At 43.8% G+C, this 12,500-nt stretch overlaps 2 protein-coding genes across 2 annotated transcripts in view; both read right to left on the bottom strand.

Moving 5' to 3' along the window:
- Positions 1 to 125, bottom strand: part of LOC125046205 (COMM domain-containing protein 5-like) — a 7,711-nt gene extending 7,586 nt beyond the window's left edge. The window contains exon 1 of the mRNA XM_047643916.1: positions 37 to 125. Within this exon, the coding sequence (XP_047499872.1) occupies positions 37 to 59 (23 nt within the window). The 5' untranslated portion in view covers positions 60 to 125. The remainder of the gene's footprint in view (positions 1 to 36) is intronic.
- A 9,399-nt stretch (positions 126 to 9,524) lies between these two features.
- The window catches only part of LOC125045901 (muscle M-line assembly protein unc-89-like), a 12,761-nt gene continuing 9,785 nt past the window's right edge, over positions 9,525 to 12,500 (bottom strand). The window contains exons 5-6 of the mRNA XM_047643488.1: positions 12,457 to 12,500; positions 9,525 to 11,720 (exon numbers count right to left, since the gene is read on the bottom strand). The exon at positions 12,457 to 12,500 is cut by the window's right edge and continues 132 nt beyond it. Of these exons, the coding sequence (XP_047499444.1) occupies positions 10,308 to 11,720; positions 12,457 to 12,500 (1,457 nt within the window). The 3' untranslated portion in view covers positions 9,525 to 10,307. The remainder of the gene's footprint in view (positions 11,721 to 12,456) is intronic.

The raw sequence follows: 12,500 nt of genomic DNA, 5'->3' as shown, positions 1-12,500 counted from the left end.
AAAATACAAAAAAATAAATAAGAATTGATAACTTACTTTATAATAAGATCCTCACCCATGTACACAGCAGTGGAAAGCAATCCGTGTTTCCTCCCACTTCGGGCAGAAATTATCAGCTGGGTTTGTTATTGTACTGCTGCCGAAAAGAGCCGAGAAAAGGCCGAATTTATTTGAATACAGATACGTTCTTTAGGAATACTTTTGATGGTGATGACGATGACGATGACGATGACGATGACGATGACGATGACGATGACGATGATAAATTAATACTAGTAATAATGACCATGATAATTATAATAATTATCACCACCATCACCATCAGCACCATCAATAATGATAATAATAAGAATAATGATAATAATATAATAACTATAGTTATTCTCAATATATGACATTATTACTATCACATTTACTAATAACATTGTTTCTATCATCATCATTATCATTATCCATTATTATAATTTTTACTCTCTCTTAGTTTTGTCTCCATTGCCATGACATTATAATGAAATTCTTCCTTACCCCGGAAAGAAAACCCAAGAATTGTTACGGGGAGGTGGGCAATAAGGTTGTAAGGTAGTAATAAGGGGAGATGGGGTGGTTGATGAAGGAGGTTGTGGGAGTAAAGGTGTTGAAGTTGAGGCTGTAGTAGAGATTGGGGTGTCTGGATTTAGAATGGCAAAAGAATTTGACTGGGGAAGGTAGGAGGTAGAAGAGGGGAAATTAGATGGAGGGGGGTTTGGGTTTAGGAGAGGGTGTAGGAGCTTGGGAGGTAGGGGGATCGGCAGAGTGAGCGACATTACTAGAGTAGGGGGTAAGAGAAAAGCCTCGTCGACGTGCTTCCTGTCTGGCTTCACGTAGAGTGAGTCCAAGTCTGAATCTGAGAGTTGCTACCTCAGACTCAAATTTGTAGGTGGGGCAGCCTTTATAAAATACATTATGGGGGCCGCCACAGTTTGCACATGTGCGTGATTGTGCAGAGCAGTTTGATCGAGTATGGTCAGGTTGGGCACATAGCGGGCATCTGGCTGCGGAATGACAGTGTTTGGCTGGGTGTCCTAAACGCCAACAATTTTGGCACTGACGAGGAGGAGGTTGGTATGGTCGGACAGGTAGGGATTCCCCACCTATGTAAACATTAAAGGGAAGGTCATGTCTACGGAAATTTTGGCAATGTTGATGGATTTCTTACGATTTCCTCTGGGAGGAATGGAGTAGCATTGTACATATGTTGCATCATAGTCTGTGAGACAAGCGAGTAAGTCCTCTACACAATCTGACCATTTTTTGTCATAGATTGGGCAATCTGTTGGGGAGATAGAGACAGTTCCGTGCAAGTATTGAGGGTTGGATGAGGTTCTGTAGGGATGGGATTACCACATAGATCAGTTAGTTTTGTTAATGCTATAGCTTGGTTTTCAGTTGTTACTGTGACGAGACGGGAGTGGTCGGGTCGGCTACGGAAAGAGACTTTGCCTACTTGTTTTTGGAGGCATTGTTGGAAGAGGAGGGTGTTTTGAGAGTAAGGAGCTGTGGGAGGGATCACGAAAAAATCGGTCCCATTTGGCTGGGCTAAATAGAGTATTTAGGATTCTTGTAGAGGTGGGGGTAGTAGAAGTGCGGGGACGTGTGGAGGAGGGAGTAGTGTTGAAGGGGGTAGTGTTACGGGGAGGTGGGCAATAAGGTTGTAAGGTAGTAATAAGGGGAGATGGGGTGGTTGATGAAGGAGGTTGTGGGAGTAAAGGTGTTGAAGTTGAGGCTGTAGTAGAGATTGGGGTGTCTGGATTTAGGATGGCAAAAGAATTTGACTGGGGAAGGTAGGAGGTAGAAGAGGGGAAATTAGATGGAGGGGGGTTGGGTTTAGGAGAGGGTGTAGGAGCTTGGGAGGTAGGGGGATCGGCAGAGTGAGCGACATTACTAGAGTAGGGGGTAAGAGAAAAGCCTCGTCGACGTGCTTCCTGTCTGGCTTCACGTAGAGTGAGTCCAAGTCTGAATCTGAGAGTTGCTACCTCAGACTCAAATTTGTAGGTGGGGCAGCCTTTATAAAATACATTATGGGGGCCGCCACAGTTTGCACATGTGCGTGATTGTGCAGAGCAGTTTGATCGAGTATGGTCAGGTTGGGTACATAGCGGGCATCTGGCTGCGGAATGACAGTGTTTGGCTGGGTGTCCTAAACGCCAACAATTTTGGCACTGACGAGGAGGAGGTTGGTATGGTCGGACAGGTAGGGATTCCCCACCTATGTAAACATTAAAGGGAAGGTCATGTCTACGGAAATTTTGGCAATGTTGATGGATTTCTTACGATTTCCTCTGGGAGGAATGGAGTAGCATTGTACATATGTTGCATCATAGTCTGTGAGACAAGCGAGTAAGTCCTCTACACAATCTGACCATTTTTTGTCATAGATTGGGCAATCTGTTGGGGAGATAGAGACAGTTCCGGTGCAAGTATTGAGGGTTGGATGAGGTTCTGTAGGGATGGGATTACCACATAGATCAGTTAGTTTTGTTAATGCTATAGCTTGGTTTTCAGTTGTTACTGTGACGAGACGGGAGTGGTCGGGTCGGCTACGGAAAGAGACTTTGCCTACTTGTTTTTGGAGGCATTGTTGGAAGAGGAGGGTGTTTTGAGAGTAAGGAGCTGTGGGAGGGATCACGAAAAAATCGGTCCCATTTGGCTGGGCTAAATAGAGTATTTAGGATTCTTGTAGAGGTGGGGATAGTAGAAGTGCGGGGACGTGTGGAGGAGGGAGTAGTGTTGAAGGGGGGTAGTGTTACGGGGAGGTGGGCAATAAGGTTGTAAGGTAGTAATAAGGGGAGATGGGGTGGTTGATGAAGGAGGTTGTGGGAGTAAAGGTGTTGAAGTTGAGGCTGTAGTAGAGATTGGGGTGTCTGGATTTAGGATGGCAAAAGAATTTGACTGGGGAAGGTAGGAGGTAGAAGAGGGGAAATTAGATGGAGGGGGGTTGGGTTTAGGAGAGGGTGTAGGAGCTTGGGAGGTAGGGGGATCGGCAGAGTGAGCGACATTACTAGAGTAGGGGGTAAAAGAAAAGCCTCGTCGACGTGCTTCCTGTCTGGCTTCACGTAGAGTGAGTCCAAGTCTGAATCTGAGAGTTGCTACCTCAGACTCAAATTTGTAGGTGGGGCAGCCTTTATAAAATACATTATGGGGGCCGCCACAGTTTGCACATGTGCGTGATTGTGCAGAGCAGTTTGATCGAGTATGGTCAGGTTGGGCACATAGCGGGCATCTGGCTGCGGAATGACAGTGTTTGGCTGGGTGTCCTAAACGCCAACAATTTTGGCACTGACGAGGAGGAGGTTGGTATGGTCGGACAGGTAGGGATTCCCCACCTATGTAAACATTAAAGGGAAGGTCATGTCTACGGAAATTTTGGCAATGTTGATGGATTTCTTACGATTTCCTCTGGGAGGAATGGAGTAGCATTGTACATATGTTGCATCATAGTCTGTGAGACAAGCGAGTAAGTCCTCTACACAATCTGACCATTTTTTGTCATAGATTGGGCAATCTGTTGGGGAGATAGAGACAGTTCCGGTGCAAGTATTGAGGGTTGGATGAGGTTCTGTAGGGATGGGATTACCACATAGATCAGTTAGTTTTGTTAATGCTATAGCTTGGTTTTCAGTTGTTACTGTGACGAGACGGGAGTGGTCGGGTCGGCTACGGAAAGAGACTTTGCCTACTTGTTTTTGGAGGCATTGTTGGAAGAGGAGGGTGTTTTGAGAGTAAGGAGCTGTGGGAGGGATCACGAAAAAATCGGTCCCATTTGGCTGGGCTAAATAGAGTATTTAGGATTCTTGTAGAGGTGGGGGTAGTAGAAGTGCGGGGACGTGTTGAGGAGGGAGTAGTGTTGAAGGGGGGTAGTGTTACGGGGAGGTGGGCAATAAGGTTGTAAGGTAGTAATAAGGGGAGATGGGGTGGTTGATGAAGGAGGTTGTGGGAGTAAAGGTGTTGAAGTTGAGGCTGTAGTAGAGATTGGGGTGTCTGGATTTAGGATGGCAAAAGAATTTGACTGGGGAAGGTAGGAGGTAGAAGAGGGGAAATTAGATGGAGGGGGGTTGGGTTTAGGAGAGGGTGTAGGAGCTTGGGAGGTAGGGGGATCGGCAGAGTGAGCGACATTACTAGAGTAGGGGGTAAGAGAAAAGCCTCGTCGACGTGCTTCCTGTCTGGCTTCACGTAGAGTGAGTCCAAGTCTGAATCTGAGAGTTGCTACCTCAGACTCAAATTTGTAGGTGGGGCAGCCTTTATAAAATACATTATGGGGGCCGCCACAGTTTGCACATGTGCGTGATTGTGCAGAGCAGTTTGATCGAGTATGGTCAGGTTGGGCACATAGCGGGCATCTGGCTGCGGAATGACAGTGTTTGGCTGGGTGTCCTAAACGCCAACAATTTTGGCACTGACGAGGAGGAGGTTGGTATGGTCGGACAGGTAGGGATTCCCCACCTATGTAAACATTAAAGGGAAGGTCATGTCTACGGAAATTTTGGCAATGTTGATGGATTTCTTACGATTTCCTCTGGGAGGAATGGAGTAGCATTGTACATATGTTGCATCATAGTCTGTGAGACAAGCGAGTAAGTCCTCTACACAATCTGACCATTTTTTGTCATAGATTGGGCAATCTGTTGGGGAGATAGAGACAGTTCCGGTGCAAATATTGAGGGTTGGATGAGGTTCTGTAGGGATGGGATTACCACATAGATCAGTTAGTTTTGTTAATGCTATAGCTTGGTTTTCAGTTGTTACTGTGACGAGACGGGAGTGGTCGGGTCGGCTACGGAAAGAGACTTTGCCTACTTGTTTTTGGAGGCATTGTTGGAAGAGGAGGGTGTTTTGAGAGTAAGGAGCTGTGGGAGGGATCACGAAAAAATCGGTCCCATTTGGCTGGGCTAAATAGAGTATTTAGGATTCTTGTAGAGGTGGGGGTAGTAGAAGTGCGGGGACGTGTGGAGGAGGGAGTAGTGTTGAAGGGGGGTAGTGCTACGGGGAGGTGGGCAATAAGGTTGTAAGGTAGTAATAAGGGGAGATGGGGTGGTTGATGAAGGAGGTTGTGGGAGTAAAGGTGTTGAAGTTGAGGCTGTAGTAGAGATTGGGGTGTCTGGATTTAGAATGGCAAAAGAATTTGACTGGGGAAGGTAGGAGGTAGAAGAGGGGAAATTAGATGGAGGGGGGTTGGGTTTAGGAGAGGGTGTAGGAGCTTGGGAGGTAGGGGGATCGGCAGAGTGAGCGACATTACTAGAGTAGGGGGTAAGAGAAAAGCCTCGTCGACGTGCTTCCTGTCTGGCTTCACGTAGAGTGAGTCCAAGTCTGAATCTGAGAGTTGCTACCTCAGACTCAAATTTGTAGGTGGGGCAGCCTTTATAAAATACATTATGGGGGCCGCCACAGTTTGCACATGTGCGTGATTGTGCAGAGCAGTTTGATCGAGTATGGTCAGGTTGGGCACATAGCGGGCATCTGGCTGCGGAATGACAGTGTTTGGCTGGGTGTCCTAAACGCCAACAATTTTGGCACTGACGAGGAGGAGGTTGGTATGGTCGGACAGGTAGGGATTCCCCACCTATGTAAACATTAAAGGGAAGGTCATGTCTACGGAAATTTTGGCAATGTTGATGGATTTCTTACGATTTCCTCTGGGAGGAATGGAGTAGCATTGTACATATGTTGCATCATAGTCTGTGAGACAAGCGAGTAAGTCCTCTACACAATCTGACCATTTTTTGTCATAGATTGGGCAATCTGTTGGGGAGATAGAGACAGTTCCGGTGCAAGTATTGAGGGTTGGATGAGGTTCTGTAGGGATGGGATTACCACATAGATCAGTTAGTTTTGTTAATGCTATAGCTTGGTTTTCAGTTGTTACTGTGACGAGACGGGAGTGGTCGGGTCGGCTACGGAAAGAGACTTTGCCTACTTGTTTTTGGAGGCATTGTTGGAAGAGGAGGGTGTTTTGAGAGTAAGGAGCTGTGGGAGGGATCACGAAAAAATCGGTCCCATTTGGCTGGGCTAAATAGAGTATTTAGGATTCTTGTAGAGGTGGGGGTAGTAGAAGTGCGGGGACATGTGGAGGAGGGAGTAGTGTTGAAGGGGGGTAGTGTTACGGGGAGGTGGGCAATAAGGTTGTAAGGTAGTAATAAGGGGAGATGGGGTGGTTGATGAAGGAGGTTGTGGGAGTAAAGGTGTTGAAGTTGAGGCTGTAGTAGAGATTGGGGTGTCTGGATTTAGGATGGCAAAAGAATTTGACTGGGGAAGGTATGAGGTAGAAGAGGGGAAATTAGATGGAGGGGGGTTGGGTTTAGGAGAGGGTGTAGGAGCTTGGGAGGTAGGGGGAGTAGAAGAGAGAGTAGAAATGTCTCCTGGGGGTTGGTTGTTGATTAGGGTTGATACTGTACTAGTATGCATTGATGATGGGGGAGTTGTTGCAGTGTTCGGAGCCGTGGTCAAAGGAGAGCTGGGATTGGGGCTATTTGATAAAGGGGCAAGCCTCATTGCCCTTAAGAGTGGGGTTACGTCTTCATTATTAGCCATGATAAGCCTTGAGTATGTTGGGGGAAAAAAATAGTCCACCCCTCAGGGTCCCCTTGAGGGGTAAGGGCCAGGTATGGCAGGGGAATACCGGGCCCATGGTTCCCTCAGGCCGTTCAGGACTGACAAAGTCAGCCTTTCATCCTTTCAGCACGGCTCTCACACCTTAAGAGGTGGATAGTAGAAGGGATTGGTGAAGGGACAGAAAGGAAAAAGTAGGAGGGGGAAAAAAAGACTATGCAAAATTAGTTGAGTCGATGGCTGAGTCCCAAGGTTGAGGAGTTCCCCATCATTGGGTCTCAGTCTTCGTCTCCTAAGCCCCCCCACGACAACAACGGGAAAAGGATTGGGGGGGGTATTGGCTATGGTGAGCCTGAAATAAATGCTAAGAAGAAAAGGTTTACCCCTCAGAGTCCCCATGAGGGGTATGGGCTAGACAATTAACCAAGGGAATACCGTGCACATAGCTCCCGGAGGCCATTCATGACTGAGACAAATGGTTAATGGTTAATGGTTAAAAGCAAAATAAATGTGCTAGACATCTAAGGTCATGTAGCACTATAGTAAATGGTAGTGAAGGGTGGTTGAGTTAGTGATTAGTTGTCAAAGTTGGGCAAAGTAATTGCCGAGTAAATGGGTTAAGGTTGGGTAAGGTAATGTATAGGGGTTAGATCAAGGGAAGGATGTATATGCATTTGAGGAATGAAAACAGGTTGTCAAAGCAGTAAGTGTGAGAAGTTGTGGGAGGGATCACGAAAAATCGGTCCCATTTGGCTGGGCTAAATAGATGTGGAAGAGGGAGTAGTGTTGAGGGAGGTAGTGTTATGGGGAGGTGGACAATAAGGTTGTAAGGTAGTAATAAGGGAGGATGGGGTAGTTGATGAAGAAGGTTGTGGGGGTATAGTTGTTGAAGTTGAGCATGTTGGGAGTAGAAATGTCTCCTGGGGTGTTGATTAGGGTGGATACTGTACTAGTCGGCATTGAGGAGGGGGTATTAGTTGTAGTGTTCAGAGCCGTGGTCAAAGGAGAGCCTGGGGTCAGGGAATCGGGCGAGTTTAAATTGGTGGAGCTATTTGATGAAGAGGCAAGCCTCATTGCCTCTAATAATGGTATGGTTAATGGTTATTCATTGTTGGCCATGATAAGCCTGGAGTATGTTGGGGAGAGAAACGGTCCACCCCTCAGGGTCGCTTGAGGGGTAAGGGCTAGACAAGCAGGGGAATACCGTGCCCATGGTTCCCTCAGGCCGTTCAGTTTCATCCTTTCAGCACGGCTCTCACACCTTAGGAAGTGGATAGTAGAAGGGGTTGGTGAAGGGACAGAAAGGAAAAAGTAGGAGGGGGAAAAAAAGACCATGCAAAATTTGTTGAGTCGAGGGCTGAGTCCCAAGGTTGAGGAGTTCCCCATCATTGGGTCTCAGTCTTCGTCTCCTAAGCCCCCCCACGACAACAACGGGCAAAGGATTGGGGGGGTATTGGCCATGGTGAGCCTGAAATAAATGCTAAGAAGAAAAGGTTTACCCCTCAGAGTCCCCATGAGGGGCAAGGGCTAGACAATTAACCAAGGGAATACCGTGCATATAGCTCCCGGAGGCCATTCATGATTGAGACAAAGCCAGCCTTTCATCCTATCAGTACGTCTTTCACACCTTAGGAAGTGGACAGAATGGGATAATGAAAAAGAGAAGGAAAGGAAAGGGGGAGAAGAAAAAGACCACACAAAATTAGAGGCAAGGGCTGAAGTCCAAGGTATGGGTGATCCCCTACATTGGGCCCCAGGCTCTGTCTCCTAAGCCCCCGTAGGATGATGAGGAGCAAGGGATTAGGAGGGTCAAAAAGGAAAGCAGGACAATGAATAAAACTCTCTATCTGTAAATATTTACTCCAAGTCACAATCGTACATTCATATCTTGTCATGGGAATGCAACAAGTGCATTTTCAACATTCTGGTTTCTTTGAGATTGACTGACTATTACATCTTATTTGTCAAAATTATTTAGTTACATATCAACAGTCAAACTGAAGAACTGCCAACGTACAACCAGCAAAATGGAAGCATAACCACTCAACACCGTTGACTGTCACCTTGAAAATTTTACCGTCAATTTAGATTTGGTAACAGTAAAATGGTGAAATATTTGTTCTGAAGAAAGACAATGAAATTATCATCTTGTTTACTTGCAAAAAATAGAAATAAAACAAGACAAACAAAAATTCATAATTATAATATACTAATAAATCATGGGCAACTGCAGTATAAAAAGATACCCTTGCAAAATTATTGTATTTTCAGAGATTCTCATGTGTTAATAAATTCTAGTTTTCTTTACCATGTATATGTACATGAGTGTACATCTGAATTATTTTTTTCACTTCAAGAAAATATAATCCTTATTATATTCCAAAACAAACAATATGATTAAATATAGAAATATTATTTCTATACATACATACACACATATTTATATATATGTGTGTGTGTGTGTGTGTGTGTGTGTGTGTGTGTGTGTGTGTGTGTGTGTGTGTGTGTGTGTGTGTGTGTGTGTGTGTATGTGTGTATGTGTGTGTGTGAGAGTGTGAGTGTGTGTGAGAGTGTGAGTGTGTGTGAGAGTGTGAGTGTGAGTGTGAGTGTGAGTGTGAGTGTGAGTGTGAGTGTGAGTGTGAGTGTGAGTGTGAGTGTGAATGTGAGTGTGAGTGTGAGTGTGAGTGTGAGTGTGAGTGTGAGTGTGAATGTGAGTGTGAGTGTGTGTGTGTGTGAGTGTGTGTATATACTTACATACATACACATGTGTGCGCATGTATGTTGCTGTTTGTGTGTGCATGTGCATATGTATGTGTGAATGGGTGTACGCATGTGTACACTTGTATGTTGCTGTGTGTGTGTGCATGTGCATGTCAGTGTGTGCTTGTGCCTCTTGTGCCTCTTTTGTGCCTCTTTTTGTGTGTGTGTGTTTGTGTGTGTGTGTGTGGGGGGGGGGGGATGCTTGTGCCTGTGTGTGTGTGTGTGTGTACATGTGCATATGCAGGTGTATTCATATGTGTGTGTGCATTTCTTTATCTATGTACATATGTAGAATATCGTAAGTATGACTGATTAATATAGATATATACTTTTCATGTATCATATTCTTCAAAATTTACATGAACTCCTGCAACTACATGAAAAAACATTTACAGTAAATCATGCAATTAGAAACCTGCAACACAAAGCCATGCATAAAAATGCCATTACTCTAGAGTTATAGTTTATATTTATTTCCACAAAAAGTCCTTTAAAACTGCCCTTCAAATGGTAATGAAGCTGAAATCTATATTGCTTTGGCAAAGGAACAAAGGTTAACTATAGACAATATTTCTTTTTTTACACTGATTCCTTGATAGATGTATTTTTTTGTTTTTTGTTTTTACCAGAAGAAAGAATTTTACTTTTAGCAGCACTTCCAACCTCAAATCAACACAGCAGGTAAAAAAGATATGGCAATGAACACAACTACAATCCAATCAAAATATTTGATGATCTTGCTAAGATTCTAGAGACAGGCTGTTTCTTATATTAATCCTGTCATTAAGACTGTTCTCACATAATACACAACAAAACTGCTAAAGACAATGTAACTCAAATACATATTATTTCTGAAAAAAAAATTACAATATATCAATAATGTTCAATCCAGGTAAAAAAAAAAATTATATCACACACAGAGACAGCAAAAAGATGCCGCAACTATGAAAACTCATATTTTGTAATTAATCATCTAGTACAGAATCCAGCCAATCCTCTAAGTCATCAGCCTCAGTCTTACTAAGGAGCAGCACAGGTTTCTCTGCTGTCACAGGCTCATCCAAATCTATCACTGGTCCTTCTGGAACCGATTCCTCCTTCTCCTCTAGCTTTAGGGGCATTGGCAGCTCAAACTCCTTCTTTTCATCCTTGGCAGTCTTCTTAGACTCGAAAAGGGCAGATGCAGGAGCCCGTAGCAGTCCAAAATTGAATTCCATTTGGGAATCATTATTCTCCATTTTCTTTGTTACACTAAAGTCTGGGATGATCAGATTTGTTTCCTTTACCTGTTCTTTGGGACTCTTCTCCTTCAGTTGTTCTTGTGGGCTCCACTCCTTCACCTGTTCCCTTGGGCTCCTCTCCTTCACCTGTTCCCTTGGGCTCTTCTCCTTCACCTGTTCCCTTGGGCTCTTCTCCTTCACCTGTTCCCTTGGGCTCTTCTCCTTCACATGTTCCCTTGGGCTCTTCTCCTTTACCTGTTCCTTGTGGCCCTTTTCCTTTCTCTTCTCTCTAGGACTCTTCTCCTTCATCTTTTCTTTGGGACTCTTATCTCTAACTAATTCTTTTGGCTTCTCATTTTCAGATTTCTTGTTTTGTGCAGAGGTATTTGCTTCTCTTCTACCTCTTCTCCTCTCCTTTGGAACATGAGTGACTTCGGTCTCTACCTTAGGCGTCTCCTCCACTTCAGGTTCTTCAGTCACAGGATTAGTTTCATTGCTCACTTGAGGAACCTCTCTCATGGGACTAATTTCTTTAAGAGGGCTAACTTCTTTCATAAAACTAGCATTCTGAATTGGATTAATATCCTTAAGTGGGCTAATTTCCTTAAATGGACTAGTTTCTTTAAATGGACTTGGTTCTTTTAGTGGACTAATATCTCTAAATGGACTAACTTCTTTAAGTGGACTAACTTCTTTAACAGGGCTAAAATCTTTAATTGGATTAAATTCTTTAACAGGGCTAAATTCTTTTATTGAGCTAACATCTTTCACAGGTTTAAAGTCTCTCATTGGACTGTACTCCTTAGCAGGGCTAAATTCTTTCACTGGGGTAGTTTCTTTGACCCTCCTCTTCATCTCTTTGACTGGACTTGGCCGTTTCTCTGGACTTGGCTCTCTAATTAGCGTATCTAGATCAACATCATCAGGCTCTGGAGCAAATTCACTACTCAGTGTCAATGCCACATCCACTGCATTCTTGGAGCCTTGTCTGTCATCAGTCGATTCATCATTCACAAGTGTAAGGGGCTCATCCTCACTGATTTTCAGACTCTGGAGAATCTTTTCATTAACATCCATGCAGTTTGCATAACCACTGCTAGGTTTATACAACTTCAGATTATCTTCTGCAAGATTTACATAATGTTTAACAACACGCTTCTGTAAATGAAAAAAGAGAAAATGTTAGCATTTGGTTTTCAATGTTTCTAATTACTAAATTTAACCTTATGTTTATTATGGCAGAATTTTAAATCCTAATATATATATATATCAACCCCCCCCCCCCTCACACACACACACACACACACACACACACACACACACACACACACACACACACACACACACACACACACACACACACACACACACACACACACACACACACACACACAGTTCCCACACTATTTGCATATCACTTACTCTAGGCTATATGTTTTTACCTAACCCATCAAAGTTAACATATACACTTCATTTCCTCTCTCAATATCCTTACAGATAAAAAGCACACAATACAGGAGAAAATAAGTTTATATTGCAGTGATCTTGAGAAACAAACACCAAGCATATTCACTAGTCACTGGTTTGGAGTAAACAGAAGTAAGAACAGCAGGGTTTATCATAGGAAAATATTTATGGTGATCTTTTATAGCTATTTCTATATCTATTGCTTTATTTATTCCAAACTAGACACTTAAGCCATAGGCAACCTAGCAATTATCGTATATAAAAGCATTTTTTTTTTCTCCTATAAGTGTCATCATATAATTTCATTCTCCAAATGTCACTACTTCAAGACTGCAGTTAGCAAATCAGAAATGAAATAAAGTTTCATTACTTCACTCATTGTGTCACAAACCCTAAAAAAACAAAATAAAACAAAGAGAGTTCTTACAGGCAGCGTTTCCTCTGGGATGTTAAGTTGCACATGTAGTGGTA

The sequence above is a fragment of the Penaeus chinensis genome, chromosome 38 (genome assembly GCF_019202785.1).
Source record: "Penaeus chinensis breed Huanghai No. 1 chromosome 38, ASM1920278v2, whole genome shotgun sequence".
Taxonomy (NCBI): Eukaryota; Metazoa; Arthropoda; class Malacostraca; order Decapoda; family Penaeidae; genus Penaeus; species Penaeus chinensis.
Note: the sequence above shows the minus strand (reverse complement) of the source record. Positions and strands in the feature narration are given on the sequence as shown.